This window comes from Sus scrofa, chromosome 15 (genome assembly GCF_054392235.1).
Source record: "Sus scrofa isolate SSC_HxYL_T2T_F1_AM1 chromosome 15, Sscrofa_HxYL_maternal_Yorkshire_Landrace_v2.0, whole genome shotgun sequence".
Taxonomy (NCBI): Eukaryota; Metazoa; Chordata; class Mammalia; order Artiodactyla; family Suidae; genus Sus; species Sus scrofa.
Genome location: NC_139397.1, coordinates 45,104,215 through 45,130,827, shown reverse-complemented (window position 1 = coordinate 45,130,827; position 26,613 = coordinate 45,104,215). Strand labels below are relative to the sequence as shown.

The 26,613-nt window shown below is 45.1% G+C and overlaps 1 protein-coding gene across 12 annotated transcripts in view; it reads left to right on the top strand.

The window, feature by feature from the left end:
• Positions 1–26,357, top strand: part of RALB (RAS like proto-oncogene B) — a 76,531-nt gene extending 50,174 nt beyond the window's left edge. For 10 of the 12 annotated variants that reach the window (XM_021074756.2, XM_084999625.1, XM_021074757.2 and 7 more), the window contains 4 exons: positions 4,257–4,422; positions 16,139–16,347; positions 21,227–21,404; positions 24,809–26,357. In XM_021074756.2, the coding sequence (XP_020930415.1) occupies positions 4,309–4,422; positions 16,139–16,347; positions 21,227–21,404; positions 24,809–24,928 (621 nt within the window). In that variant the 5' untranslated portion in view covers positions 4,257–4,308 and the 3' untranslated portion in view covers positions 24,929–26,357. Of the gene's footprint in view, positions 1–1,802; positions 4,163–4,256; positions 4,423–16,138; positions 16,348–21,226; positions 21,405–24,808 lie in introns of those variants that run through there. The other 2 variants (XM_084999630.1, XM_021074755.2) reach the window with 2 other exon arrangements.
• Positions 26,358–26,613: the final 256 nt, after the last annotated feature.

Below are 26,613 nucleotides of genomic sequence, written 5' to 3'. Positions count from 1 at the left end.
TGAGTAACCTTCAATTCATTTATGGTTGTTTCTTCTAGAGAAACTGACTTTGCTTTTAGAAAACAATGGCTCAGAGTTAGATGCCTGCATGTGTTTGCTGGCATTCCCCCCCCCCCCGCCCAAAATATGGAAAATTACTTCTTCATTTTAATACAATTATAATATAATATCATAACTCATGGAAGCAATGTTGCTTCAGAGAAATCGTCGATGGTATAGAGTTTCTAACATCATGCACTGATCTTAGCCCCATGGTGAACAGTTGTGGACCAGAAATTAGGCCAAAAGCAGTTTAACCTTCCTGAGCCTTTGGAGGAGGCCCGCTCCTTATCCCACTTATTCTATTTTAGTCACAATTCCAATGTGCTTCATTATCCAGTTAATTGCTTAAAACACTTACTAAAAAGCACATCAATAGGAAAGGGGCCCTAGAAAGAGGGCCTTCCAGTGTGGGGGGAACAAGCAGGCATGTGACCCCACTCAGAGAAGCCAAGGCTTCTGATTTTCAGTGACGCTGAGTCTTGAATCAGCCAGAAAAGGTTTATGTTCAGTCTTCCCCATTTAAGAAGACAGATAGATAATATGTGAAAAATAACACGCAAAACCATACAAATATGATCTCCAAAAGGTTTTAAATATAGAAAGAATTATATGGATTGAAATGTAAGAATATATAGATTAAAATACAAGCATGAAATTCACTGTCAATAGTGAATATCTCTGGGTGATGGGATTTTTTTCTTTTTTCTTTTTCTCCCCCCAGGCCAACCTTTGGCTTGGGGAGGTTCCCGGGGCCTGGGAGGGAACTCGAGCCACTGCAGTGATGATGCCAGATCCTTAACCCACCAAGCCATTAGGGAACTCCCAACTCTTGGCCTTTTGATAATGCAGTTTTCCTCACAGTCTGGTTTTGTCTTTGTTAAAAACAATCAAATAATTTTTTTTATCATGGCTGTCTGAAAAGTCCTACTTGTGAGGGATGCCAGCTCTCCTGCATGGTTATTTTCTTAGGTGTTCTGTAGGTTGGACCTGTGGTCTCCTCTTTGTGGGGTTTGGTTGTAGGAATCCTGAGCTGTCTTTGCTGCATTTAGCATCTGTCTCATGCTGCAGCACCACGAGCAGCCTGAGATTACTTTTTATGTTGATTCCTTAGTTGTGGAGGAATGCTGTGCTTACAGAGTTTCAGGGTGCACTTTGCTGTAGGCAGGGTCCAGGCAGACAAGCGTCCTTGTTGTCCTCCCCTGCTGGGGGTACAGGGGAGCAGAATTTACCATCCCCAAAACAGAGTTCTGTGGCATATTACTGTTTGTTTGTTTTTTTTTTTTTTTTAGGGCCCTACCTGCAACATACGGAGGTTCTAGTCTAGGGGTCGAATCAGAGCTACTGCTGCCAGCCTACACCACAGCCACAGCAATGCAGGATCCGAGCCGTGTCTGTGACCTACACCACAGCTCACAACAACGCCAGATCCTTAACCCACTGGGCAAGGCCAGGGATTGAACCTGCAACCTCGTGGTTCCTAGTCGGATTCATTTCCGCTGTGCCACAAGGGAAACTCCAGCATATTACTCGTTTTAAGCTAGTTTTTTTCCCAGGAAACAGCAGACATGGAAAAACATTCTGAAAAACCAAGCAGGAGCTAAACATTTGCAGGAAACACTGACATATATAAGGTATATAGCTTCATTTGTAAGGGCGTCTCCTGTGCTGTACCAGGAACAGGAGGGCGGCCAAACCTCTAGAAGCTCTTATCAGTGGAGAAGGCAAGGAGTTAAACTTGCATAACAACCTTACCCTTGTTTACTGGACTTTCTCTGCTCATGTCTCATAACTGACTCTCCCCACCCTCAACATCCTCTTTTGCCTTTAGCTGAGGACGGCGTTTAAGGTGAGGGCTTTGGCCATTTGGGCAGGTTACTCAGTTTTCCTGGGTTGCTCCCATGTCTACATGTTATAAAACGTTTCTGGGATTTTCTCCTGTTAATCTGTCTCACGTTAATTTAATTCTTAGAAGCACCAGCAGCACCCAGAAGGGCAGAGGAAGTTTCTTCCTCCCTGATAGTGGACCGATGTTTGGCTGGTTCATTCTTTACCTGAAGGTGTCTTCTGTCAAGAGCCTTGGCTTCTCAGTTCTCAAATGAGAGGAGGTCTCCATTCGACCTCTCACCTGGCATGGGTGTCCAGTTTCCTCTCCCTATATGTTTTGTTTGTTAAATCCTAAGGTACTAAGAATAATAGCCATCTAGGACTGAAGAGATACCAGCTCTCACTGCTCTGATTTTTTTCCTCCCCAGCACGGGGATTTCTTACTTCCTTTTGAGCTCAGCGGAGCATTTAATAGGAGTTCTCAACCTGGGAGGCCTGCTGTCATCACCAGGGAAGCTTTTAGACATTCCCATGTCCAGGCTGTGATCCCAGACATGCCAGCCATCCCAGACCAAATTCCATCAAGATCTCTGGGGTTGTTTTTAAAGCTGCCCAGGGGTTGCATCATGCCACCAAGGATGGAGAGCGCTGATTTAAAATGATGCTGTAGGAGTTCCCATCGTGGCACAGCGGTAATGAACCCAACTACAATCCATAGGGACGTGGGTTCAATCCCTGGCCTCACTCACTCGGTTAAGGATCCGGCGTTGCTGTGAGCTGTGGCATAGGTCGCAGATGCCCTAAAAAGCAAAAAAAGAAAAAAAGATGTGTATTTCCATCTTTATTTTTTAATTTTTCCATGTTTGCTTTTTTTTCCACTGGGGGTATTTTCAGGTTACTTTGTCAGAAGTAATGGAAATAACTGCTCATCATGCTGTAATTTGAAAAAAAAAAATTCTCTTAAAATTAGATAGGAAGAAAACCAGCCTTTCTTAAGTTGCTACTGTGTGCCAGGCACAGTGCTTCGGTCTTTCACCTGTTGTCTCATTTATTACTCTAAAAAATCCCACAGGGTAGTTAGTTCACTTGTCTGCAGATCAGGAAACCGGCCTGGAGAAACTGAGTAACTGGCATGTAGGTTGCGCGTCTGGCAAATGAGAGAACCAGACTTGGGCCTATGATGTGCCTGAGCCTGGGCCCTTTTTCCTTATGCTGGAGCAGGTGTGAAAGAGACTTTCCGAACAAGTTGCCTAAAATAAAAATTGGCACATGGGTTAGAGTAAGTTTCAGGCACTTGTTAAATGTACTTATTTGGAATACTTTCTCTTATATGTATATTCTCTTTTTTTTTTAGGGCCGCACCCACGGCATATGTAGGTTCCCAGGCTAGGAGTTGAATTAGAGCTGCAGGTGCCAGCCTGCGCCACAGCCACAGCAATGCTTGATCTGAGCTGAGTCTGTGACCTACACCACAGCTCACGGCAACACCAGATCCTTAACCCACTGAGCAAGGCCAGGGATTGAACCTGCGTCCTCATGGACACTAGTCAGATTCGTTTCTGCTGCGCCACGATGGGAACTCTGGAATACTTTCTCTTCCCACACCACCAAGGTTGCTCTGTTCTGCTCATTCGATTTCACTTCTGATGAGGTTAAAACTGATTTTGACTAATAGGTTGTTAATTAATGACTTACTAATGTTTGCATCCGTGGCATGAGGAAATTCCAGGGCCAGGGATTGAAACTGCACCATTGCAGCAACCCATGCCACTGCAGTGACGACACTGGATCCTTAACCCACTGAGCCACCATGGAACTCCAGAATAGACTATTATTTTAGAAAAGTGTAACTCATTTTAGTTCGCCGATGTAAATGAATGTGGAGTGAATAATTTAGTTTTCCTATATGTCGCATGTCACGAAGGGATGCTTGTTATTAAAAGCACGTTGACTTAACCATTCTCAGAGTTCCGCTTTGGTCCCCCGGAAGGCCGTGTGAGGGTGTGTGTGTTGAACATACGTGGGAGGGGGCGGTGTAAATAAAGGGATGGGACTGAGGTCCCTGTGAGGTCCCTGTGGCACAGGTGACGTGGGGTCTCTGTCTGGTCCCCCGTGTCAGTGCAGCTCTGTGGCGGGTGTGCTGGTTTGGTGATGGGCGATGGATGCACACACACCTTCTTCTCTCTGCCTCACCCTCGCTCTGGTCCTGGCGCTGCTCTGGGCAGTGACTGCCAGAGATGCTGGAGGGCTTCTGTCTCTGCCTGGAGCCTGGAAGAATGACCTCTCTGTCGGACCGGTGGGTTGGGCTTTTCTGGAGCGGATGGTTCACGTTTGATTTCACTGGAGTGAAAAGGCACCCGCCTCAGAGTCTTTGTTGTCTTCACTGGCAGCTCTTCCACTGGGTCCTCTGTCCGTGTTTCGTGACCTCAGAAAACCAGCAGGATGGCTGCCAACAAGAGTAAGAGCCAGAGCTCCTTGGCCCTTCACAAGGTGATCATGGTCGGCAGTGGCGGGGTCGGCAAGTCGGCACTGACGCTCCAGTTCATGTACGATGAGGTAAGACACCCGCCCTGGCCAGCCTGCGGTGGCCGTGTCCCTGCTCCAGCGGGAGGGTCCTGGGGCACCTTGTGTTAGGCTGGTTTCTTCGTAGCTCTCCAGGGGCTTCTGACCAGTGTCAGAGCCGCACTGCTGACTGCAGGTGAGTAATTTCAGCTCTGGCAGAGACATGCGGGGTCCCTGCACGTAACTTCCATTGGTATACTTGGTGCTTTTCTTTTCTCTTTTCTTTTCCCTTTTTCCTTTCCTTTCCTTTCACAGTAGAATTTTGCTTTACTATGTCTTGGTACCGATTTATCTCCAAGATCCTTGAGCATGTCATATCTCCAAGACTCTAGCACAATGAAACCTGTGTTTTAGGAGATCCTTCCTGAAATAAGGGGAAGTATTTCAGTCATCTTTTTCTACTACGTTTGCCCTTCAGCTCAGAATTCATGTAAAAAAATCACATATTAAAAAATTTTTAGAAATTGAAGTGCAATTAAATGTTTATGTGGATCAGTTGGTGTTACATGTTTTTTATTTTTAAAAAAATTTAATTGACGTATAGTTGATTTACAGTGTTTTGTTAGTTTCTGCTGTACAGCAAAGTGACTCAGTTAAACATACATACATATATATATGTATATATATATTCTTTTTCATATGTTTTTCCGTTATGGGTTTTCACAGGATATTGACTATGGCTCCCTGTGCTATATACAGTAGGACCTTGTTTATCCATCGTATGTGTAATAGTTTGCATCTGCCAATCCCTAACTCCCACTCCATCCCTCCCCTTGCCTCTCCCCCTTGGCAACCCCAATTCTGTTCTCCTTGGAACCTTCTTTATGACAGGAGCAAGGGAGGAGGAAGGGACCTTTGAGCAGGTGCATCTAAAGAATGGGTCAGTGGCTTAGCTTTGTGACAGTCACTTTGGGGAGATACTGAAAGGGAGAGCCGAGTTGTCATATGAACTTAATCTTTCCCCAAGGGACAGATGTCACGTTCTCTCTAGTTCTTCCAGGGATCAAAGTGAAGTTCGCCCCATCTTTGCCTCAGAGTCTCATCACTTACCGGGGATAATGTGCTGAGTCCAGGGTCTTGATTCCTGAGCCAACAAATGTCCCTGCCTGATGGCCCCTTGCCGGTCCTGCAGCAGAGGGTTTAGACCAGAGCTTAAACCTTGGGGCTTCTCACTGGCACTGTGTTTGCACAGGCACGTGCTTTCCCTAATGTGCGCGAAAGAAGACAGTATAACCATGGGCAGTAAGATCGCTCTCTCTTTCCCCTAGACTTTCTCCTCTGTCCAGCTTCCTCCTGTGCTGGGTGGCGATGGAGTGGTCATGACTTTTTGGGGGTCTAGCTGAGGGAAGCTGAATTGAGGACGCATTTGGCTGGGCACCAATGGTGTGTCAGTTGTGTGTGTTTATGCGGTGGGGTTATTCCCAGCAGTCCCAGCCTTCCCACTGCCGGCGGTGCTGACTCACCAGCCAGGGTGTGTCCTGGTGTGAGTAGGTCCTGTGGCACCTGCCACTGAAAGTGTGTGGGTGGTGGAGGAAGAGCAGGGGTGGAAATAGTGTCAGAAACAGTGTCTAGAAAGTTCTTCCAGGTCTTACGGGGGAGGGTCAGTAGAGGTTTCCCAAATTTGGCAATAGTCCTAAACTTTTCATTGCCAGTAATTGTCCTGTAGTTGTGAAGCCGAGAAAAAAACTTTCCTAAACCATCAATAACAGAACTATTTTTCAATTTGCTAGAGGAAAGACTGAATTATTTTTTAGTTCTCTGTAGGAGATTTTTCAGGATCCTGGGCACACGACAAGATTATTCGAATGTATGAAGCAGACAAAGTAGGAAGGTGTTCTAGAGGTATGTCAGGCAGGTGATTGATAACATTATTTTCCTGGGATTTTGTGATGTAAGTGGTATTTGTATTATTGCTGTGTAACAAATTACCACATGGTCAGTAGCTTGAAACAATACACATCAATCATCTCCAGGCTCCAGGGGTGAGGAGTGTGGACCCGCTGAGCTGAGAGTGTGGCTCTGGGTCTCAGTCTGCAGGAAGGGTGTGGTGAGGCTCCCGGCTCCTCCAGGCCCCCTAGCGGCGGGCAGATGCCCCGGAGGTCGTCCGCAGGCCTCTGCCAAGTGGCCCTTTCCATAGACAGCTCTTACCATGCAGCTGGCTTCTTCCCGGCCAGCAGGAAAGTCTCTGCAGGGTTCCGAACCAGAAACATAGTCATGGGGTTGGCTCATCACCCGCTGCCGTGTCCTGTTGGTGAGAAGCTAGGCGCGGGTCCTCTGCCATTAAGGGGAGAACATCACACAAGGGCCCGATTCACTGAGGGGCCCCTGAGGGTGGGTTCACCCCAGCATTGGGACATTGCAGAAAACTTGTGATGAATTATGATTTCTTTTCTATTCTGAATGATTGCTTATTTAAAAATTTTCTTATTTTTTTATTAAAATCTAGTTGTTTTACAGTGTTGTGCCAATTTCTGCAGCATAGCAAAGGGACCCAGTCATACATACATACATATATATATATGTATATTCACGTTCTTATATTATCTTCCATCGTGGTCTATTCCAAGAGATTGGACTACAATCCCCTGTGCTGTAAAGTAGGACCTCATTGCTTATCCATTATGGAAGTTCCCAGGCTAGGGGTCAAATCAGAGCTGCAGCCGCTGGCCCGTGCCCCAGCTGCAGCAACGCCAGATCCAACCCACATCTGCTGCTTACGCCGCAGCTTTTGACAATGCTGGATCCTTAACCCATTGAGTGAGGCCAGGGATCAAACCTGCATCCTCATGGATACTAGTTGGGTTCCTAACCTGCTGAGCCACATGGGAACTCCCTGTTTATGCATTCTAAATGTATTGGTTTGCATCTACTAACCCCAAAGTCCCAGTCCATCTCACTCTCTCCCGAATGATCGCCCTTGTATTTAATATTCTTTGCATAATTTGAGGGCCCTGTGGTGAAGAAGCTTCAGACCAAAACCTCCCTCTCATCCTGGGTCAGAGCCCTCCTGTATCTTATCATGAGAAGCTTTTATTTTTGATGCTTGCATTTCTTTATTTTATACTCAGGCCCAAAGTGGGGGAATCTAACATAATCTGTTTAATTGACCCACAGCGTTTTTGGGTGAAGGAAGGGAGGCAGGTTTCAACATTGGCTTTGGAAGGCTTTGTTTGTTTTTGCCTGATGATGTGATTTGGTTACTAATGATTCTTTCTCTTTCTTCTTTAACAGAGGCTGGGGAAGAAAAGAGGGTGAGGAGAGGAATTAGGACGAGGGAGACAGGGTTAGAGCAGCAGTTGTTACTGGAGATAAAGGATCAAGGCGAAGATGCCCTTCCCCCACCTCCCCTCCCCCCCCATCCCTCCTCCTCCCCCGCCAAATCATGAACGTCTGGAGATATTTGGGGTTGTTACAACTGAGGGGCGGAGGGTGCTACTGACACCCAGTGGGTAGAGGCCTGGGATGCTACCAAACATGTTACAGGGCCCTGGAGAGACCCCACAAGAAGGAAGGATCCAGCCTAAAGGACAGTCATACTGCTGTCCAGAAGGCCTGGGTCAGAGAGCAGGTCAGTGGAGGAAGGGCTCCTCCACTGTGTGGGTGACTGACAGGTCCCAGCTGCGAATCTAAGGATGGGTTCAGACATAGAGCCCGACTTCGCTTTGAGGCCAGGATCCATTCTGCACAGTGTGGCCGCCGACCCCGCAGGAGACCAGGAGAGTTGAGTCTGGGTTTTTCCTTTTCACTGCCTCTGTTTCTGTGTGTGCCTGCAGTAGTCTGGGTTCAAGGAGGGGGGTGGGGTGGGGTGGGAGACATGTGCAGAAGGATCGAGAGCTGCTTGTCCTCTTCCCAGTTGCTTCAGAGAAACTGACCTGACCTGAGTCTGTTTTTCTGCCGGCTGACCTATCTGAGGACCAGAAAGCAGCAGCTATTGAAGAAATGGTCAAATAAAATCTGAGCAAGAAGAGAAGAGAGAGTAGTGATGTCTGTTTGGGGAAGCTTTGATTTTCTTAGAATTTTCTGTGATGCCGGAAATGTTGTGTCTGTTCTGTCCAATGCCGGTGGCTGCTGAGCTCTGGACTCCTGGCTGGTGCCTGTGATTTTGAACGGTATGGTTCTAGAATCACAGTTTTGGAGCTTGAGACCTTAGCAGTGATTCCCAAACCTCACTGATAACAGACTTTCAGGGGCACCTTTACAACATCCCTTCTGGAGTTGAGAGCTGGGGGGGCCTCTTTTCATAAAGCAGTTCTGACATGTGGTCACATGTGCTGTTCTGGGAGGTGAGGCAGCCGAGCCCAATTGCAAAGAAGAGGAAACTGAGTCCTGTACTTGGAGATGCCGGCTGTCTTGGAGCATCATGAGCCATTCAGACTGTTTGCTTCTGCTCCAGTGCTTTGCCCTTTGTTTAAAACAAACAAACAAACAAACATTTAGCTTCTATGTTAGAATTTTCAGGGAAATTGGATTATGGAAGGAGCCATAATCTCAGAAGTCTTTATTTTTGTCTAAGGTCTGACTTGGAAAAGTTGGAAGGAACTGCCAGTGTGGCAGATGGAGATATTAACCTTTTAATCCTTGGATTTGAAGACTTTAGGATTTGAGGCCTTTTCTGGTAAAGTGAGGTTGGCAATGGGGGGATTTTGGCAGTAACCGCTTTACACTCTAAGCAGCCCAGCACAGGCAGCTTAGACGTGGCTCGAGAAGAACAGGTCTGTGTGAAGTTGGCCCTGGGTTGGCGTGTCTTGGGCATTTGAGATGGAATCGCAGCAGCCCGGCAAGGCCAGTTGTACGGTTCCTGTTAACAGATAGCCAGGCTCTGGGAAGTTCCTGTTTCTAGTGGGAAAATGTGAATGTCAAGATTATAAACCAGTGTTCCAACAACAGGCACACTTTTCCGTAGCATGGATCTAGATGGTCGTATCAGGACATTCTGACTACAAGTGAAAAAAAAGCCCCTGGCTGCTTTTATCCTTGGAAGTTTAAAAATAAGCAGTTGAGGTGCTTTTTTTTTGGCTATACTCACGGCCTACGGAAGTTCCTGGGTCACGGATCAAACTCATGCCCCAGCAGTGACAATGCTGGATTCCTAACTGCTAGGCCACCAGGGAGTTCCACAACTGAGATGCTTTATGGTGGTATTTAGAGATGTGCACTGGGGGTTGGGGTGTGTTTTAAGGGGGATTGTGTATCTGTCTTTGAAGGGTATTAAAAGAAGGACACCATTGTGAAGCATAGACAGAATATTTTCTCTATTTTAAGATCATTATTATAAGAATGTAAGAGAGCCTAATACCGAAACTCCTTTAGCAACTTCATTTTTCGATTTAAAATAATTTGAATTGGAGTTCCTGTCGTGGCACAGCAGTAACGAATCCGACTAGGGACCATGAGGTTGTGGGTTCGATCCCTGGCCTTGCTCAGTGGGTTAAGGATCCGGCGTTGCCGTGAGCTGTGGTGTAGGTTGCAGATGTGGCTTGGCTCCATCTCCTGCTGTGGCTCTGGCGTAGGCCAGTGGCTGCAGCTCCGATTCGACCCCTAGCCTGGGAACCTCCATATGCCCTAGAAAGGCAAAAAAAAAAAAAAAGACCAAAAATAAATAAATAAAATAAAATAATTTGAATTAGTGGCTTTCATTTAGCAATACTCTTGTTTTTAAGAGTGTTTATCAGAGAGGCCATAAGTTCGCATTGATATTTTCTTTTTTTGCACCCACAGCATATGGAAGTTCCTGGGCCAGGGACTGAATCCAAGCTGCAGCTGCAGCAATGCTGGATCCTTTAACCCACTACATTGGGCTGGGGATCTAACCCAAGCGTCCACAGCAACCTGAACCACTGCAGTTGGGTTCTTAACCCACTGGGTCACAGCAGGAACTCCCAGATATTTTCAATTCAGTTACTGAATTTTTAGAAAATATGAATTATGACTTCATTAAGAATTCATGCACCATTGCACCCACATGTTCATTGCAGCACTATTCACAATAGCCAAGACATGGAAACAACCCAAATGTCCATGACAGATGATTGGATTAGGAAGGTGTGGTATATATACACAATGGAATACTACTCAGCCATAAAAAAGAATGACATAATGCCATTTGCAGCAACATAGATGGAACTAGAGACTCTCATACTGAGTGAAATAAGTCAGAAAGACAAAGACAAATACCATATGATATCACTTATAACTGGAATCTACTGTATAGCACAAATGAACATTTCCACAGAAAAGAAAATCATGGACTTGGAGAATAGACTTGTGGCTGCCCAATGGGAGAGGAAGGGAGTGGGAGGGATTGGGAGCTTGGGGTTATCAGATACAACTTGGAATGGATTTACATGGAGATCCTGCTGAGTAGCATTGAGAATTACGTCTAGATACTCATTATTGCAACCGAACAAAGGGTGGGGAAAAAAATGTATACATGTAAGAGTAACTTGATCCCAATGCTGTACAGTGAGAAAAAATTTTTTTAAAAAATAAAATAAAAAAGAATTCATGCACCAAGAAATTTACTTTTTCAAAAAAAATTACAGTTGATTTACAATGTTGTGCCATTTTCTGCTATATAGCAAAATGACTCAGTCATATATAATATACATTCTTTAATTAAAAAAATTATTTTCAAAAAAAAAAGAGTTCCCGTCGTGGCTCAGTGGTTAATGAATCCGACCAAGAACCATGAGGTTGCGGGTTCGATCTCTGGCCTTGCTCAGTGGGTTAAGAATTCGGTGTTGTTGTGAACTGCAGTGTAGGTTGCAGACGTGGCTCGGATCCAGCGTTGCTGTGTCTCTGGCTGCGTCTCTGGCGTAGGCCAGCGGCTATGGCTCTGATTGGACCCCTAGCCTGGGAACCTCCATATGCCGCGGGAGTGGCCCAAGAAATGGCAAAAAGACAAAAAAATATATATATATTTTCCATTATTGTTTATCCCAGGAGACTATATATAGTTCTCTATGCTGTACACTAGGACCCTATTGTCTATCCATTCTAATGAAATTCACCCTTTTAAAGTGTACCATTCAATGATTTTTAGTATATTCAGACAGATATGCAGCCATCACCATGATAGGATTTTAGAACATTTTTATCACTCCAAAAAAAGAAGAGCTCTACCTGTTGCAGTCATTCCTCATAATCTCCTGCAACCCCTCACCCTGGGCCCTGGCAGCTACATTCTGTTTTTATGGATGTGCTGTTCTGGACCTTTTATGTAAATGAAATCAGACAATACGTGACCTTTAGGTCTGGCCTCTCTCACTGAACATAATGTTTTAAAAGTTCATCCATGGTACAGCTGTATCAGTATGTTATTCCTTTAAAAAATGAGATGTAAATCACACACCATAAAATTTACCCGTTTCAGTGTACAACTCAGTGGCTTTAGTATAGTCACAGAATTGTGCAACCATCACCACTGTCTAATTCCAGAATGTTTTCATCACCCAGAAGAAACCTCATAACCATTGGCAGTCATCCCCTCCTGCAGCCCTGGTGACCACTACTCTGCTTTCTGTTTCCATAGATTCATTCATTCTGAATGTTTCCTATAAACAGACTCATAATATGTGGTCTTTTGTGTCTGGCTTATTTTCCTTCCCATAATTTGTCAAGTTTCATCCACATTAGAACGTGAATCATACTTCATTATTTTTAATGACAGAATAATGTTCCATTGTCTGGATATACCATGTTTTCTCTATTTATCAGCTGATAGATGTTTAGATTGTGTCTACTTTTGGCTATTCTGAGTCATGTTGCTGTGAACATTCATGTTCAAGTTTCTCTGTAGACACGTCAGATTTTTAGGTTTATACTGAGGAGTGAAATTTGCTGGGTTATGTGGTAACTCTCTGTTTAACTTTTTGGGAAGTGCAAAACTGTTTTCCCCAGCAGTTGCACTGTTTTACAATATATGAGGGTTCTAATTTATCCACATCCTCACTGATGTTTGTTAATCTCCATCTTTTTGATTATGGCCTCCTAGGGGGTGTGAAGTGGTATCTCATGGTTTTGATTTGCATTTTCCTAACGACTAATGATATTGAGCATCTTTTCATGTGCTTATTGGCCATTTGTGTTACTGTCTTTGGAGAAATGTCTGTTCAGATCCTTTGTCTATTTTTTTTTTCCATTTTCATTTATTTCTTCTCATTTTCTTCCTTGGCTTATTTTTACATTGGCATTTAATTTCCTTTAATTTTAAAATTGTGTTTTTATTGGCTTTTAATATTTATATATTCTGGATATAAGATCCTTATTAGATACATGCTTTACAGATTTTTTTTTTTTGCCATTCTGAGGGTTGTCTTTTCTCTTTTTTGGTGGTGTTCTTTGAAGCAGGAAATTTTACAATTTTGATAAAGTCCACTTTATCTGTTTTTCCTTTTGTTGCTTGTGCTTTTGGTGTCATATCTAAGACTGCATTGCTAAATCCAAGATTTCCACCTGTGTTTTCTTCTATGGGTTTATAGTTTCAGCTCTTACATTTAAGTCTTTGATCCATTTTGAGTTAATTTTTAACAGATAGTATAACCACTGAGGGAAGTTTAACCACTGAGGGAAGTTTAACATTTCTTTGAATTTTTTGTCCTTAGTCTCTTTTAATGGAATGCATTTTATCTAGACATTCTGTTTCAAAGGCTCTTGAATTAATTCTTTCTTTATGGGGCTACATAACCAACTTAATATTCATTTAGGTTCATTTTCTTCAGTTTTTCTGTTTATCAGCTTTTAAATTTGTTTTGTTTTGTCCTTCCGGGGTGTGTTTTTGGCAAATACACACACACACACACACACACACACACACACACACACACGGTACATCTGGTTTTTTGGTATATTTTTAAATTTTATTTAATTAAAAAAATTTTTTTTGGTCTTTTTGTCTTTTTAGGGCCATACCTATGGCATATGGAGGTTCCCAGGCTAGGGGTCTAATCGGAGCTACAGCTGCCAGCATACACCAGAGCCACAGCAATGCCAGATCCCAGCCGTGTCTTCGACCTACACCACAGCTCACAGTAACGCTGGATCCTTAACCCACTGAGCGAGTGCGAGTCCAGGGATTGAATCCTCAACCTCATGGTTCCTAGCTGGATTCATTTCTGCTGTGCCATGACAGAAACTCCTATATTTTATTTTATTTTTTAATTTTTTCCATTATAGTTGATTTACAGTGTTCTGTCAATTAAAAGGTATATCTTATATGTGTATATATATATTATGCAAAAGGTGGATTCTAATATCCGAAAGATATTTATATATCTGTACATGTCCTCCCCTCTTTTTTTATACCTGCGTAGTGTTCCATTATGTGGATCCCTGCTCTGGGCATTCCCATGGTCTGTAATCTTTTGCTATTGCACGTGGCGCTACAGTGGATAAGCTTAGATGTACCTGTGTAGGTGTTTGTGTAGATTAGATTCCTAGAAGCAGGATGAGTACTTGTCTCAATCATTAGTGTTGCCGTATTTATCTCCATAAAGGCCGCACTGTTCTCTGTTCCCAGTAGCAGTGGGCAGGAGGGTCTTTTCCCCAGAGTATGTCGTCAGACTGTGGGATTTTTGCCAGTTTGGTAGGTGAAAAATGGTATGGCAAAGATAGTTACAATTTTTATTTTCTTTATTAGTGAGGGTGAACCTTCTCTCATATGTTTAACCATCATATGAATTCATTTTTCTATGAATTGTTTATATCTGTTGCCACTTTTCCCCACTGGATTATTTATTTATTTATTTTTGTCTTTTTTGCCATTTCTTGGGCTGCTCCCGCGGCATATGGAGATTCCCAGGCTAGGGGTTGAATCGGAGCTGTAGCCACCGGCCTACACCAGAGACATAGCAACTTGGGATCCAAGCCGCATTTGCAACCTACACCACAGCTCACGGCAACACCAGATCCTTAACCCACTGAGTGAGGCCAGGGATGGAACCCGCAACCTCAGGGTTCCTAGTCGGATTCGTTAACCACTGAGCCACGACGGGAACTCTGCCCCCACTGGATTGTTGATTTTTTTCTTTCCCCTCCTTGTTTCTAGGAACTGCAAATACATGGCTCTTTGTGATATTTGTTTAAATACTTTTTCCCTGCTGTCATTTGTCTTTATTTATAGTGTGTTATACCATACAGAAGTTTTAAAACTTCTTATGGAGTCTAATTTATCAATTTTTTCTTTTTTCTGGCTTTGGATTTTGAGTGATAATTAAAAAGGCCTTCCGGAGTTCCCATTGTGGCGCAGTGGTTAACGAATCCGACTAGGAACCATGAGGTTGCGGGTTCGGTCCCTGCCCTTGCTCAGTGGGTTAACGATCCGGCGTTGCCGTGAGCTGTGGTGTAAGTCACAGACGTGGCTTGGATCCTGCGTTGCTGTGGCTCTGGCGTAGGCTGGCAGCTATAGCTCCGATTCGACCCCTAGCCTGGGAACCTCCATATGCCGAGGGAGCAGCCCAAGAAATGACAAAAAGACAAAAAAAAAAAAAAGGCCTTCCCTCCTTCTAGGTAATAAGGGGATCTCAATACCCATGTTTTCCTCAAGTACTTGAGGGTCTTATTTTTTACACTGAATCTTTGACGCATTCGGAGTGTATCATGTATAGTTATTGAAGCCTCTTGGTACCTCTTGACATATTACTTTTCAGATGTGTTTTTTTTTTAATTTTTTTTACATACTGATTTTTATTTTCATAATATGGTTTACAGTGTTCTGTCAGTTTTCTACTATACAGCATGGTGACCCAGTCACTCAGATGTGTTTTATACTTGGGTAGATTATGAACAAGAGCTCCTGTCCCTTACCCTTGCTGGTGCTTGTATTACAGTTTTCCACAGGAGTGCTGCCAAGTGTTCTGCTTTCTGCTTGGTCTCCTCACCTGTAAAATGGGACTATCTGCTCTGATTGTTTAAAAACAAAATGAAAAATGAAAAAATGGAAGAAGTGAAAGCAACAAAGAAGAAAAGTATTGCATAAGGAGTTATTTGTCCTTTAGAGTGCCTTGCACATAGTATGATAATTATGGGCCCTCAATAAATACTCCACTGATGATAGGCAAAGTACCCATGTATGGAAATATATTCTTCGGCAAATTTTATTTGTCTTAAAACTATTCTTGGATGGAGTTCCCGTCGTGGCAGAGTGGTTAACGAATCCGACTAGGAACCATGAGGTTACGGGTTCGATCCCTGGCCTTGCTCAGTGGGTTAAGGATCCAGTATTGCCGTGAGTTGTGGTATGGGTGGCAGATGCGGCTCAGATCCTGCATTGCTGTGGCTCTGGTGTAGGCTGGCAGCTATAGCTCTGATTTGACCCCTAGCCTGGGAACCTCCATATGCCGCGGGAGCGGCTCAAGAAAAGGCAAAAAGACAAAAAAAAAAAAAAAAAAAAAAAAAAGCTATTCTTGGAGTTCCCATTGTAGTGCAGCGGAAGCAAATCCGACTAGTATCTGTGAGGATGTGGGTTCAATCCCTGGCCTCGCTCAGTGGGTTAAGGATCTGGAGTTGCCATGAACTGTGGTGTAGGTCGCAGATGCAGCTCGGATCTAGCATTGCTGTGGCTGTGCTCTAGGCCAGCAGCTGCAACTCTGATTAGACCCTTAGCCTGGGAACCTCTGTATGCCTCAGGCAGCCCTGAAAAGCAAAACAAAACAAAACAAAAAAACCCTCCCCAAGACAAAACTATTACTAATTATGCTGTTTATTTCCTCAGTTCGTAGAAGACTATGAACCCACCAAAGCGGACAGTTACAGAAAGAAAGTGGTTCTTGATGGTGAGGAAGTCCAGATAGATATTCTGGACACAGCTGGCCAGGAGGACTACGCAGCCATTCGAGACAACTACTTCCGAAGTGGGGAGGGTTTCCTTCTCGTGTTCTCAATCACAGAGCATGAATCCTTTACAGCAACTGCCGAATTCAGGTACGTATGGAATGAAATAGCCTTTAGGAGGCCCTTTGCCTGCCTTCCTTTTTTTTTTTTTTGTTTGGTTTTTTTTGGCTACCCACAGCATGTGAAAGTTCCTGGATCAGGGGTTGAAACCATGTCACAGTAGCAACCTATGCCACTGCAGTGATACCACCAGGTCCTTAACCCACTGAGCCACAAGGGAACTCCTGGCCTTCCTTTCATGTCTTAGACTTGGAAGGAATTTGGGGCTGAGTATAATGGTCCAGGGTTGAGCTTGTTAGGAAGAAATCTGTCTAAAGAATTTTCTGGGGCGTTTTGAATCATGGTTCATTATAGTTCATCATTTGTTATAATCTCTTGAGGCTTCATAGTTTGTTTTTTTAGCCATGCCCATGGCATGCAGAGGTTCCTGGGCCAGGGATCGAGCCCTGGGCCATAGTAGGACCTGAGCCACAGCAGTAACATCACCAGGTCCTTAACCACCAGGGCATCAGGGAACTCTGAGCTTTCTGGTTTATAATTTCCAAATATAAATGGTCTGAAGACTCTTCTTGTCCCTAAAGAGGACAAAGCCATTGCTTGTACACAAGAACCTGTCATTGTTTTCATAGACATCCTGAGAGAGAGATTGACGAGAGTTAACTGTTTTTATTTTTTTCCTAATTTTGCTAGAGGAGTAACAGTTCTGCTCTACTTTAAGGCTTCTGAAACCTCAAGTGTCAGGCGAGTGAAAGTTGTGGGTCAGAGTGCCCGTTTGCGGCTCCTTTGGAGACATTTGCATGGAGAGAGCCCTGCTTTAGATCACACAGACCTGGGTTTCAGTCCCTGCCCTGCCGCAGTGTCAGGACCCTTGGCAGCTTTACTTAGCATTCTATTGATGTGTCTGAAAATGCTGTTATCGGCTGGTGAAAGGAAATGACATGATGCATGAGACTAGGTTTCCTAAGTAAAACCCTTCACTGGGTCATGACCCCAGAGCTTTTTCCCTGTATGGGCGCAAGGTCAGTAGAATATTTAATTTGTAATGTATTTACTATAATGTATTTGAAATCATGGTGGTGGGTAAAGATGCCTGAAGTTCATTTTGTTATAAAGAACTAGTGAGGAGTTCCCGTTGTGGTTCACTAGTAACGAACCCGACTAGTGTCTTTGAGCATGCGGGTTTGATCCCTGGCCCCGCTCAGTAGGTTAAGGATCTGGTGTGCCCTTGAGCCGTGGTGGAGCTCACAAATGCAGCTCAGATTTGGCGTGGCTGTGGCGTAGGCCGGCACCTGCAGCTCTGATTTGATCCCTAGCCGTGCGCCTAGTTCTCATAGGGATTCTAGTAGAAAGGGTGTTGTTCCCTTTGCCTGGCCCCTTCCCGTCTCTCTTTCACACTTGTTTTTCAACTCCCCTCCTTATAAACAGATCCATCCAGATGATTTTTTTTTTTTTGGCCGCAGCATGCAGTTGCTTGATGTGGGATCTCAGTTCCCAGACCAGGAACTGAACCCAGGCCACAGCAGTGAAAACACTGCATGCTAACCAAACCACTGGACCACCAGGGAGCTCCCCAGATGACTTTATTAGACTCTAGAGCTAGAGTCTAATAATGAATTAAAAGGGGCGGGGGAACCCAGTAACTTTGTTTTTCCTTCTTAAGCAAGTTCCAGTTAGATAAGGTGATCACCAAAGGGGAAAATGAAGCTAACTATCCCCCCAGGACGTGGAAGGAAAGGCTGGGAAGCCGGGAAGGCCCTGGGAGTGGGGGGAGGCCTTGGGACCCAGCAGAGCCAGGGGAAGGGATACGTCACAGCCTGAGCTGTTGTCATGGTCTCAAGTCCAGACGGTAAATTTTGCTGTTCTCGGCAACAGTGGCGTGTGTGCTGTGGTGGCCAGTTGAGTGGCCAGGACTCCCTATGAGAAATCCTGTAGTTTGTAGCCCTTTCTGACATGCCTAGAGATTTCAGAAAGTGGCTACAGCCCATGTGCTCATAACTGGCTTAGCATCTACAGGGTCCTGTGGTTGTGTCTCCGTCCTTGAGGCTAAAACAGGACACATGCACACACCACCCTGTTTCTCTCCTTGCCTGACCCCGGCCTTTGATTTCCCACTGGCCTCCTGAACGAATCACCACAACAGGAAACACTGGGGGTAGAAGAGTCCCCGTCCCCCCACCCCCCCAACCAGAAGAGTAGCGCCACCTTGTCCTGGGAGAAAGGACAGGTGATGACTTCAAAGCAAAAGGGAGAGGAAGTCAGTCCTTTTGGCTTAAATGCTGGCCATTCAGAGAAAAGCCCCAGAGCCATCCAGGCCTCTTATGTCACTGGGAACAGAAGGATGGGGGTAGGTGATCTGAGCCCTTAGAGTCAAACTCAGTCACTTTATTCCCGTTAGCAGTTTGAAAACAAAACATTTATAGAGTTCGTGTTGTGGCTCAGCAGGTTAAGAATCTGACTAGTGTCCATGAAGATGTGGGTTTGATGATCCCTGACCTTGCTCAGTGGGTTAAGGATCTGCTATTGCTTGGCTCCATCATTGCTGTGGCTGTGGTGTGGCCTCAGCTGCGGCTCCGATTCGATCCCTAGCCTGGGAACTTCCATGTGCTGCAGGTGTGGCCCTAAAAAGAAAAAAAAAAAGAGAAAAAAATTTTTTAAAAAGGGAAAACATATGCATTTCTGTGTTACCTCCCAAATGGAAAGGCCCCACCAGAAAATAAAATGTGAATACTTGCCCTCTTCCTCGAACGTCTTCCTTGATGTATTCCAAAAACTGGAAAAGTAGGTTTGTTACAGGAGACCAAAGCTTGGTACTCCTGGTTTGGGATCTCTGTGCTTATTGATGGAGCTAATCAGTCATGCCTTTGCAAGACTATGAGCCAGAAAGCGGTCAGTTTTTATTGTTCATTAATTATACTGATCATGTGACTTCTAAAGGCAGCATACTCCTTGACCCCTGTGGAAATGCAGGCTATGGCGAAGCTCCTCAGAGGCAATTTTCAAGCATCTGCTTATTTTTCATTTTCCTTAAAATGTTTGGTATCTGGCTGTCCCTAAATGAAACAGAGTAGATGGAGGGCAGGTATTGTAGCCTCTCTGCCACAGGAAAATGACCTCCTCCAGGGGCAGAGTGGTCCTTAAGCCATTCCTTTCTAATCCCTAGCAGGTCCAGAAGAGCATCATTTTCAGCCAAACCCGGGAGTTCCTTTCAGATAAACCTTCAGACCTGATGGTGTTTCAGGCTCATTTGAATCCTCAATGGGCTAAGGAAGGGCAGGTGGGGCTTAAGTATTTAAAAAAAAAAAAAAGAAAAAAAAGTTTGGTATCTGGTACTTCAATTGACTGTATGGGGGGAAAAATATTTATTTATTTATTGTTATTTTAGGGCCGCATCTGCAGCATATGGAGGTTCCCAAGCGAGGGGTCCAATTGGAGCTACAGCTGCCAGCCTATGCCACAGCCACAGCAGCTCAGGGGATGCGAGCCACATCTTCGACCTACACCTTAGCTCTCGGCAATGCCATATCCTTAACCCACTGAGCAAGGACAGGGATCAAACCCTCGTCCTCATGGATACTAGTCAGGTTTGTTAACCACTGAGCCACGGATGGTAACTCCTAGAAAAAAATTTTAATGTTTTTATTATTATGTAATGCCACCTGATGTTATATAACAAATCAGCGCAAATCTCCACAGCAGGTTTTGGAAGGATCTCTTTGGAATGTATTAGAATGCAGAGGTAGATGTGTTCCCACTGGGTCAAAATAATGGACGTGGAACATTTAATTTTTTAAATACTTGGTTTTTTAAAAACAATTTTAGATGGCTGGTTAATTTCAGTAGCGCAAAATTTAATGTGCTACAGGTAACAGTTTTTTAATTAAAATTTTTTTTTCTATTTTTCTATTTTTTTTTTTTTTTTGGTCACTCCTGTAGTATGCAGAAGTTCCTGGACCAGGGATTGAACCTAAGCCACAACAGTTTTAATGCCGGATCCTTAATCCACTGAGCCAGGGAACTCCAGTAAGAATTTTTTTAAAGATGTTTTTGAAGTACTTTTCCTTAGGAGTATTTCTTTCATTTTTTTTCACATTTTGTTGCAGTAGGGTTACTGCCTAAGAGAACTGGGTGTGGGGAGAGTGGGGGGCACTCACATAACACAGACATAGTTGGAACAGGAGTTTTGCAAAACCCTACTCACCTTTACTGCTTGAGAGTCCCTCTAATGTTTCTTTGCTATTCTATAATATTATATTTCATTGAGGAAAAAGAATTACCAGGGTTTTTTTTTTCCCACTAAATGATTTCATGTCTGCTAATGGGCTATTCTCTTCCATATGAAAAACGGTGGAATTCATAGTTTTTTATTCTCACAAAGAAATCACATTTTTCTTCCAAGGGAATTATTAAGCATTTTGTATATGAAGATACTTACTTTTAAATTTTGTTGTAATTTTTTAAAATTTTAATTTTTTTGGTCATGCCTGCAGTGTGTAGAAGTTCCTGGGCCAGGGATGAAACCCCTCCCCACAGCAGTAACAATGCTGGGTGCTTAACCCACCAAGCCACAGGGGAACTCCCTGAAGATACTTCTTTTAGCTTGTTTTGATCCCAGAGGTTCCCAGGTTTTTATTTTTTTTTTCTCCTAAGCATGAATTTTCCCCAGGATGCTGTTGAAATGCAGAATCTTGGGCTCCTGCCCAGACATCTGCTTCTGTAGGGCCCCTCCTGGGCTGCACATCCGCGTTTGGAATGAGCATCTCAGGTCACCCTGGGGCAGGCAGACAGAGCTGCGGTTGAAGATGCTGAGGGAGGAGCCCTGAGTGGAGGCATTTCCCCAGTCAAGCTGGGTTAGAGGCAGGGGGTTCCTAGTTTAGCTTCTCAGTGGCTTCATTCCTGATGTGCTGTCCAGGGAGCAGATCCTCCGTGTGAAGGCAGAAGAAGATAAAATCCCGCTGCTGGTTGTGGGGAACAAGTCGGACCTGGAGGAGCGGAGGCAGGTGCCAGTGGAGGAGGCCAGGGCCAAGGCCGAGGAGTGGGGCGTGCAGTACGTGGAGACGTCGGCCAAGACGCGCGCCAACGTGGACAAGGTGGGCATGGCTCCCGGCGTCCCATCTGTGGTCCCCAGGGAACCGTTCTGGGAGGGGCAGAGGTAGGGCTGTCCTCCCAGATGTCCTGGTACTGTCCTGAGAAGCACCAGGACGGCCTGATGCAGATGTCGCACCCGGAGCTCCCTGGCTGTGTCCTGAGCCTTGGTCAGATGCGCCTTGTGGACGTGTACCCAGGGGAGACCACCGGCTTGTGGGGCCCGTGTTCCCCAGGGCGGAGCCAGCCCTGGGAAGGCCTCTCATGCAGGTGTCCGGAGAAGCGCGCGTTTCTTGATTTTTGCTCTCCTTGACGGATTAGTTAGTGCCTTCTTTTCACCTTCCTGTCCCCTGGCAGAGCCAGGGGGTTCTGATAGTCTCTCAATAGTGTTTTCTCCCAGGAATCAGCCCTCCAGGTCTCTCTTCTCTGGGTCCCAGCTTACTTTTTCATTCAAATCTCCGAAGGTAGTTAAAGGATGGCCTTGACAGTGATGAGCATCCTCCAGTGACTGGAAGACTTTTTTTTTTTGCCTTTTTTTTTTGCCTAGGGCCGTACCTGCGGCATATGGAGGTTCCCAGGCTAGGGGTCCAGTTGGAGTTACAGCTGCCAGCCTACACTACAGCCACAATGGTGCAAGATCCGAGCAGCATCTGCGACTTACACCACAGCTCACCGCAACACGGAATCCTTAACCCACTGAGTGAGGCCAGGCATTGAACGCACAACCATGTGGTTCCTAGTCAGGTTCATCTCCGATATGCCACAACGGGAACTCCGAGAGACCCTTTTCTTTGGCGGTGGTGAGCAGCAGCTTAATGTGGGATTTCAGTTCCCAGACCAGAGATCGAACCTGGGCCATAGCAGTGAAAGCACTGAATCCTAACCACTAGGTCACCAGGGAACTCCCCTTCTTTTCTGTTTTTGTCCTGGTTGTGGTTTTTTAAGGTAAGATTTGAGGCAGTTGCCACAGAACTAAAGTAGACCCACTTAAAGCTGAGGCTCTCTCTTCTGCCCTCACCCTGTTCATCAGCTCTCACATCACGATCCAGGCTTCTGCAACACCTACACACATCACCTTGGCAGCCAAGCCATGGACACCTCACCCCGTGCTAGCATCGGTGTCTGAATTGCCCACATCCCTTCTTACACCCCTCTTTCTTATGGAGAAATAATTTTCCTTTGCTTCTCACCTGAAGAGGAAACGGTTTGTAACCAAGCTTTCCTTTAGCTTGAAATGATGCTGGTATTTCGGATGTTGGTGTCAGAAGGGGTTCACTTTGGAAGCCTCTCCAGCAACAGAAATCTGTTCAGTTGCGGAGTTTCCCCAGTGATTCAGTGGGTTAAGGATCCAGCATTGAGGCTCGGGTTGTGCTGTGGCAAGGGTTTGGTCCCCGGCCCTGGAATTTCCATGGGCTGTGGGCAGGGCCAAAGAAACCCCCCCAGAAATCTGTTTAGTTGTATCTTGTTCCCCTGTCAGCTTCTTTTCCTTTGTGTTTTCCTCTCAGCTCTTACATTGATTCTTGTGCATTTCCAAATCTTAACTTCTGCCAAATTGTTTTCTAGCGGTAGAGTTCGAAAACACACAGGAAATCCAAATACCTAACTTCATTTTTTAAAAAATCAGCCAGACTTTCCCTGGCCTGGGAACCACGATGAGGGGGGGCAGGGGCTGTCACAGGGGCTTGTCCTCCCCACTTCCTGCCCCGGACCCACTGGACCTGCCAAACAGGAACCAGCCGGAAACCTCTGACTGGCAGCATTGTATTCACTTGTAAACACTTGACAGGCAAGGAGCATGTCGATAAGATCTGCTTGGTCATCATTTTGAGTTGGACACATGCTTTTCCCTTCCTCTGCTTTTGCTGAAAGAAAAGCTGTGGGGGGGGGGTGCCTTCCTGAGAGGCTGAAGGAAAGGGGTGCTTAGGTCAGTCAGATCCACTTTTGGGGGGGGGGTCCTTTCCTGTGCCCCGAGCTGGTGGGAAGTGCTCCTGGGAATCCCCCACCCAGAAAGCTCCATCCTGCTTCTCACTAAGAAAATAACAGGAGCTTGTAGTTTTGGGTAAACGTCCAAGGATTAAAGGCCTCCCCTCAGCCACCCACTTTCTGTCTCTGTCTTCTCTGTGAGGAATCTTGAGGCTTTCTTGGCAGGAGGATATTTTGTCTGCAGGGGGCTACTCTGTACACGGGCCTGGCTGACGGTAGCGGAAGGCCAAGCCCGAACTATTGTGACAAGTGCTAATTGGCATCTAAGTAAAGCACTTGTGTTCAGAGGGTGCGTCTCATCACCTGGAGAGGTGATAAAGTTCCTTCCAGTGACATCACATGGAACTGAGGACTGAGGAAAGGGGAGGGTGTCAGGAGCTCTGCTCTCTCCCTGTCCCTGTGTCATCTGTTCGTTCTGCTTCCTGTCCTCCCCGTGGCCCTGTGATCCCAAGCCTGCCACTGTGGGGTTAGGCTGGGAGAGCAGTACTGTGCAGTGACTTTGTCCCTCTGAGGTCATGGGAAGGACTGATTGGTTGGTCCCCAGATGTGTCTCAAAGCTCCGGGTCAAGGGCACTTGGGCCTTCCTCTCCTGTCCTGGTGGTTGGAAGAGCCAGGAAGTTGGAAGACTGCTGTCACTCTTAATATATGTGAATTTCACAAGGTGTTGTTGGCCGGTCCTGTGACGCCTCATCCTTCTCACACTTAACACTCAAGACAGGCTCTATCTTTTTTTTTTTTTGGTCTTTTGCCTTTTTTAAGGACATACCCATGGCACATGGAGGTTCCCAGGCTAGGAGTCTAATCCGAGCTGTAGCTGCCAGCCTATGCCACAGCCACAGCAATGCCAGATCCGAGCCGCATCTGTGACCTACACCACAGCTCATGGCAACAACGCTGGATCCTTAGCCCACTGAGCAAGGCCAGGGATCGAACCTGCAACCTCATGGTTCCTAGTCCAATTCGTTTCCACTGCGCCACAACAGGAACTCCGGGTTTTATCATTTTGAAATAAGCTGCCAAGTGGCAGCGACAGTGTGATGCTTCTGTCCTTAGCTTGACCTGTTGTGTGAAGGGAACAGAGATTTCCCTTTGTAGAATGAGACTGTGTTTTTTAATGTCAGTTGCTCTTCTTTGCCCTCGACCTCTTGTTTTATATGGCTTATGGTTTTTTGGTTTTTGGTTTTTTTGGCCAAGCCTGTGGCATGTGGAAGTTTCTGGGCCAGTATCAAACTCACACCACAGTAGTGACACTGACGAATCTTTAACCACTAGGCCACCTGGGAACTCCAGGCCTATGGTTTATAAGAATAAATTTGGCTTTATGCTTTGAAATGTAATGACATATCTTCCTTAGTCAAACTGCTTCATTAAATCATTAAATGGCTTCTTCCTCCTCATTCTCCAACCCCGCCCCCCCCCCATGCAGGTGTTCTTTGACCTAATGAGAGAGATCAGAGCAAAGAAGATGTCAGAAAACAAAGACAAGAACGGCAAGAAAAGCAGCAAGAACAAGAAGAGTTTTAAGGAGAGGTGCTGCTTACTGTGAAGGCTAAGGTGCTGGGTGCATCAGTCGCCACTAAGGACAGAGGGCAGGCTCCTCAGAAGGCGACAGTCCACCTCTCGGCCTGTTCCCTGCTCTCCCCAGCCTCACTCACACACACTTCTGTAAATGGGGAAAATATCTGCAGCAGTGGCTGGCAGAAGAAAGAAGCCCTTGACTGTGCAATGGAACAGCTCCTTTGTCAGGAGGTTTCAGAGTTTCTTCCCTCCATCCCTTCCACAAGTTACCCGCATATGTGGTGCTATAGGCAGGAGTTAGCCAAGTGTTAAGTAAAAAGAAAAAGGACTATATCCTGGCTTCTTTCCCCACCCCCTAGTTTTGTAACATTAGCTTCTTTGGTTTTAACATGAAGATGTCTTATTTTATTAGATCTTGACAGCTAGGGGGTGGCTAAGACCTCCCCCCACCCCCCAACCTCTGTCAGCTCTCCAGTAGGTCTCAGAAACATGCATTAGGTTCTAATGACGGCGGAACATTCAGAGATTTTTCTGTATGAATCTCTTAGCCATCCCCTGTGGGTCTGAAGCAGAGCTAAGAAAATAAATTTGAATTGGACCATGTGGGTTCATATGAAATCCTTCTCAGTATGAAAAGTGAAAGTCGTATTCTTCATATTGAAAGATCAGCCAATGGGAGTCTGTGTTGGCTATTTTCCTCCTATAGCAACCTGATTTTTCTGTAAGAGCTTCTTTTTAATAGACTAGGTGAAGGCTCGAGAGCAAAAGTCTATATAAATGATACAATTTTTTCTAATCAGAATTTAAAACAGCATTCTTTGGCAGAGTCCTCTTCTAGCCTCCAGTCCTGCGGGCGGGCCCCGCCTCCTGCACCAGGAGCCAACAGCTCTGTCCTGTCAGCTTCTCGCTGTTTCATCCCGTGTGACCCGAGTTCCTCTGAAGGACGTGAGGAATTAAGGTGGCATTCTAAAACCGCAAAGCCAGGGCCTGTGCCAGACACCCCACCTCCTCCCGTGGGAATTGCTCATGACTCTGAATTTCAGTTAGAAGTGGGGAACAATGAGAGCAGCCGTCTCCCCTTTACCTCTGAGCATTGGCTACTGTTTCTAATATGCATTTGTTTCTGAGACAGCCGTGGAGTTAGAAGATTTTTATTGGTGAGATGGTTCATCTTTCTTGTATCAATATGCTAAATCCAGCTGTCAGAAAATTTTTCATCAGGCACAGAGTACTGTGATTAAAAACCTTGTGCTCAGCACATTTTCCCCCCATTTTGCAGAAGTGACATTTCACATACAGGTGCCAAAAGTGAATCGGGGTGGGGAGGATGGGAACCTTTGGGATTTATGGTTATGACAAATTGTAGAAATTATGATCCAACTGGAAAACCATCTTGTATCACCTTCCACAGAATCATGGGCTTTTTGAATAAAAAAAAAAAAAAAAAAGCAGACAAATACAGTTTTTAGAATTTCAGCCTTTTTTTTAAATCCTTTTGTCATACATGTAAAATGTAAGTACTGACATTAAGTTATTCATTAATGTCCTTGTTAGCTGTTCTGCAATGTCAAACAAACTTTATTTCAGTTAATTTTTTGAACTGGGCCATGGGAAATAAATGTATAGGTATAAACAATACTTTTAATTTCATCTTTCCTTTAAAATTTAAAATTTCTCTTCTTGAAATTTAAAAAGTTTGGAATTCCTGTTGTG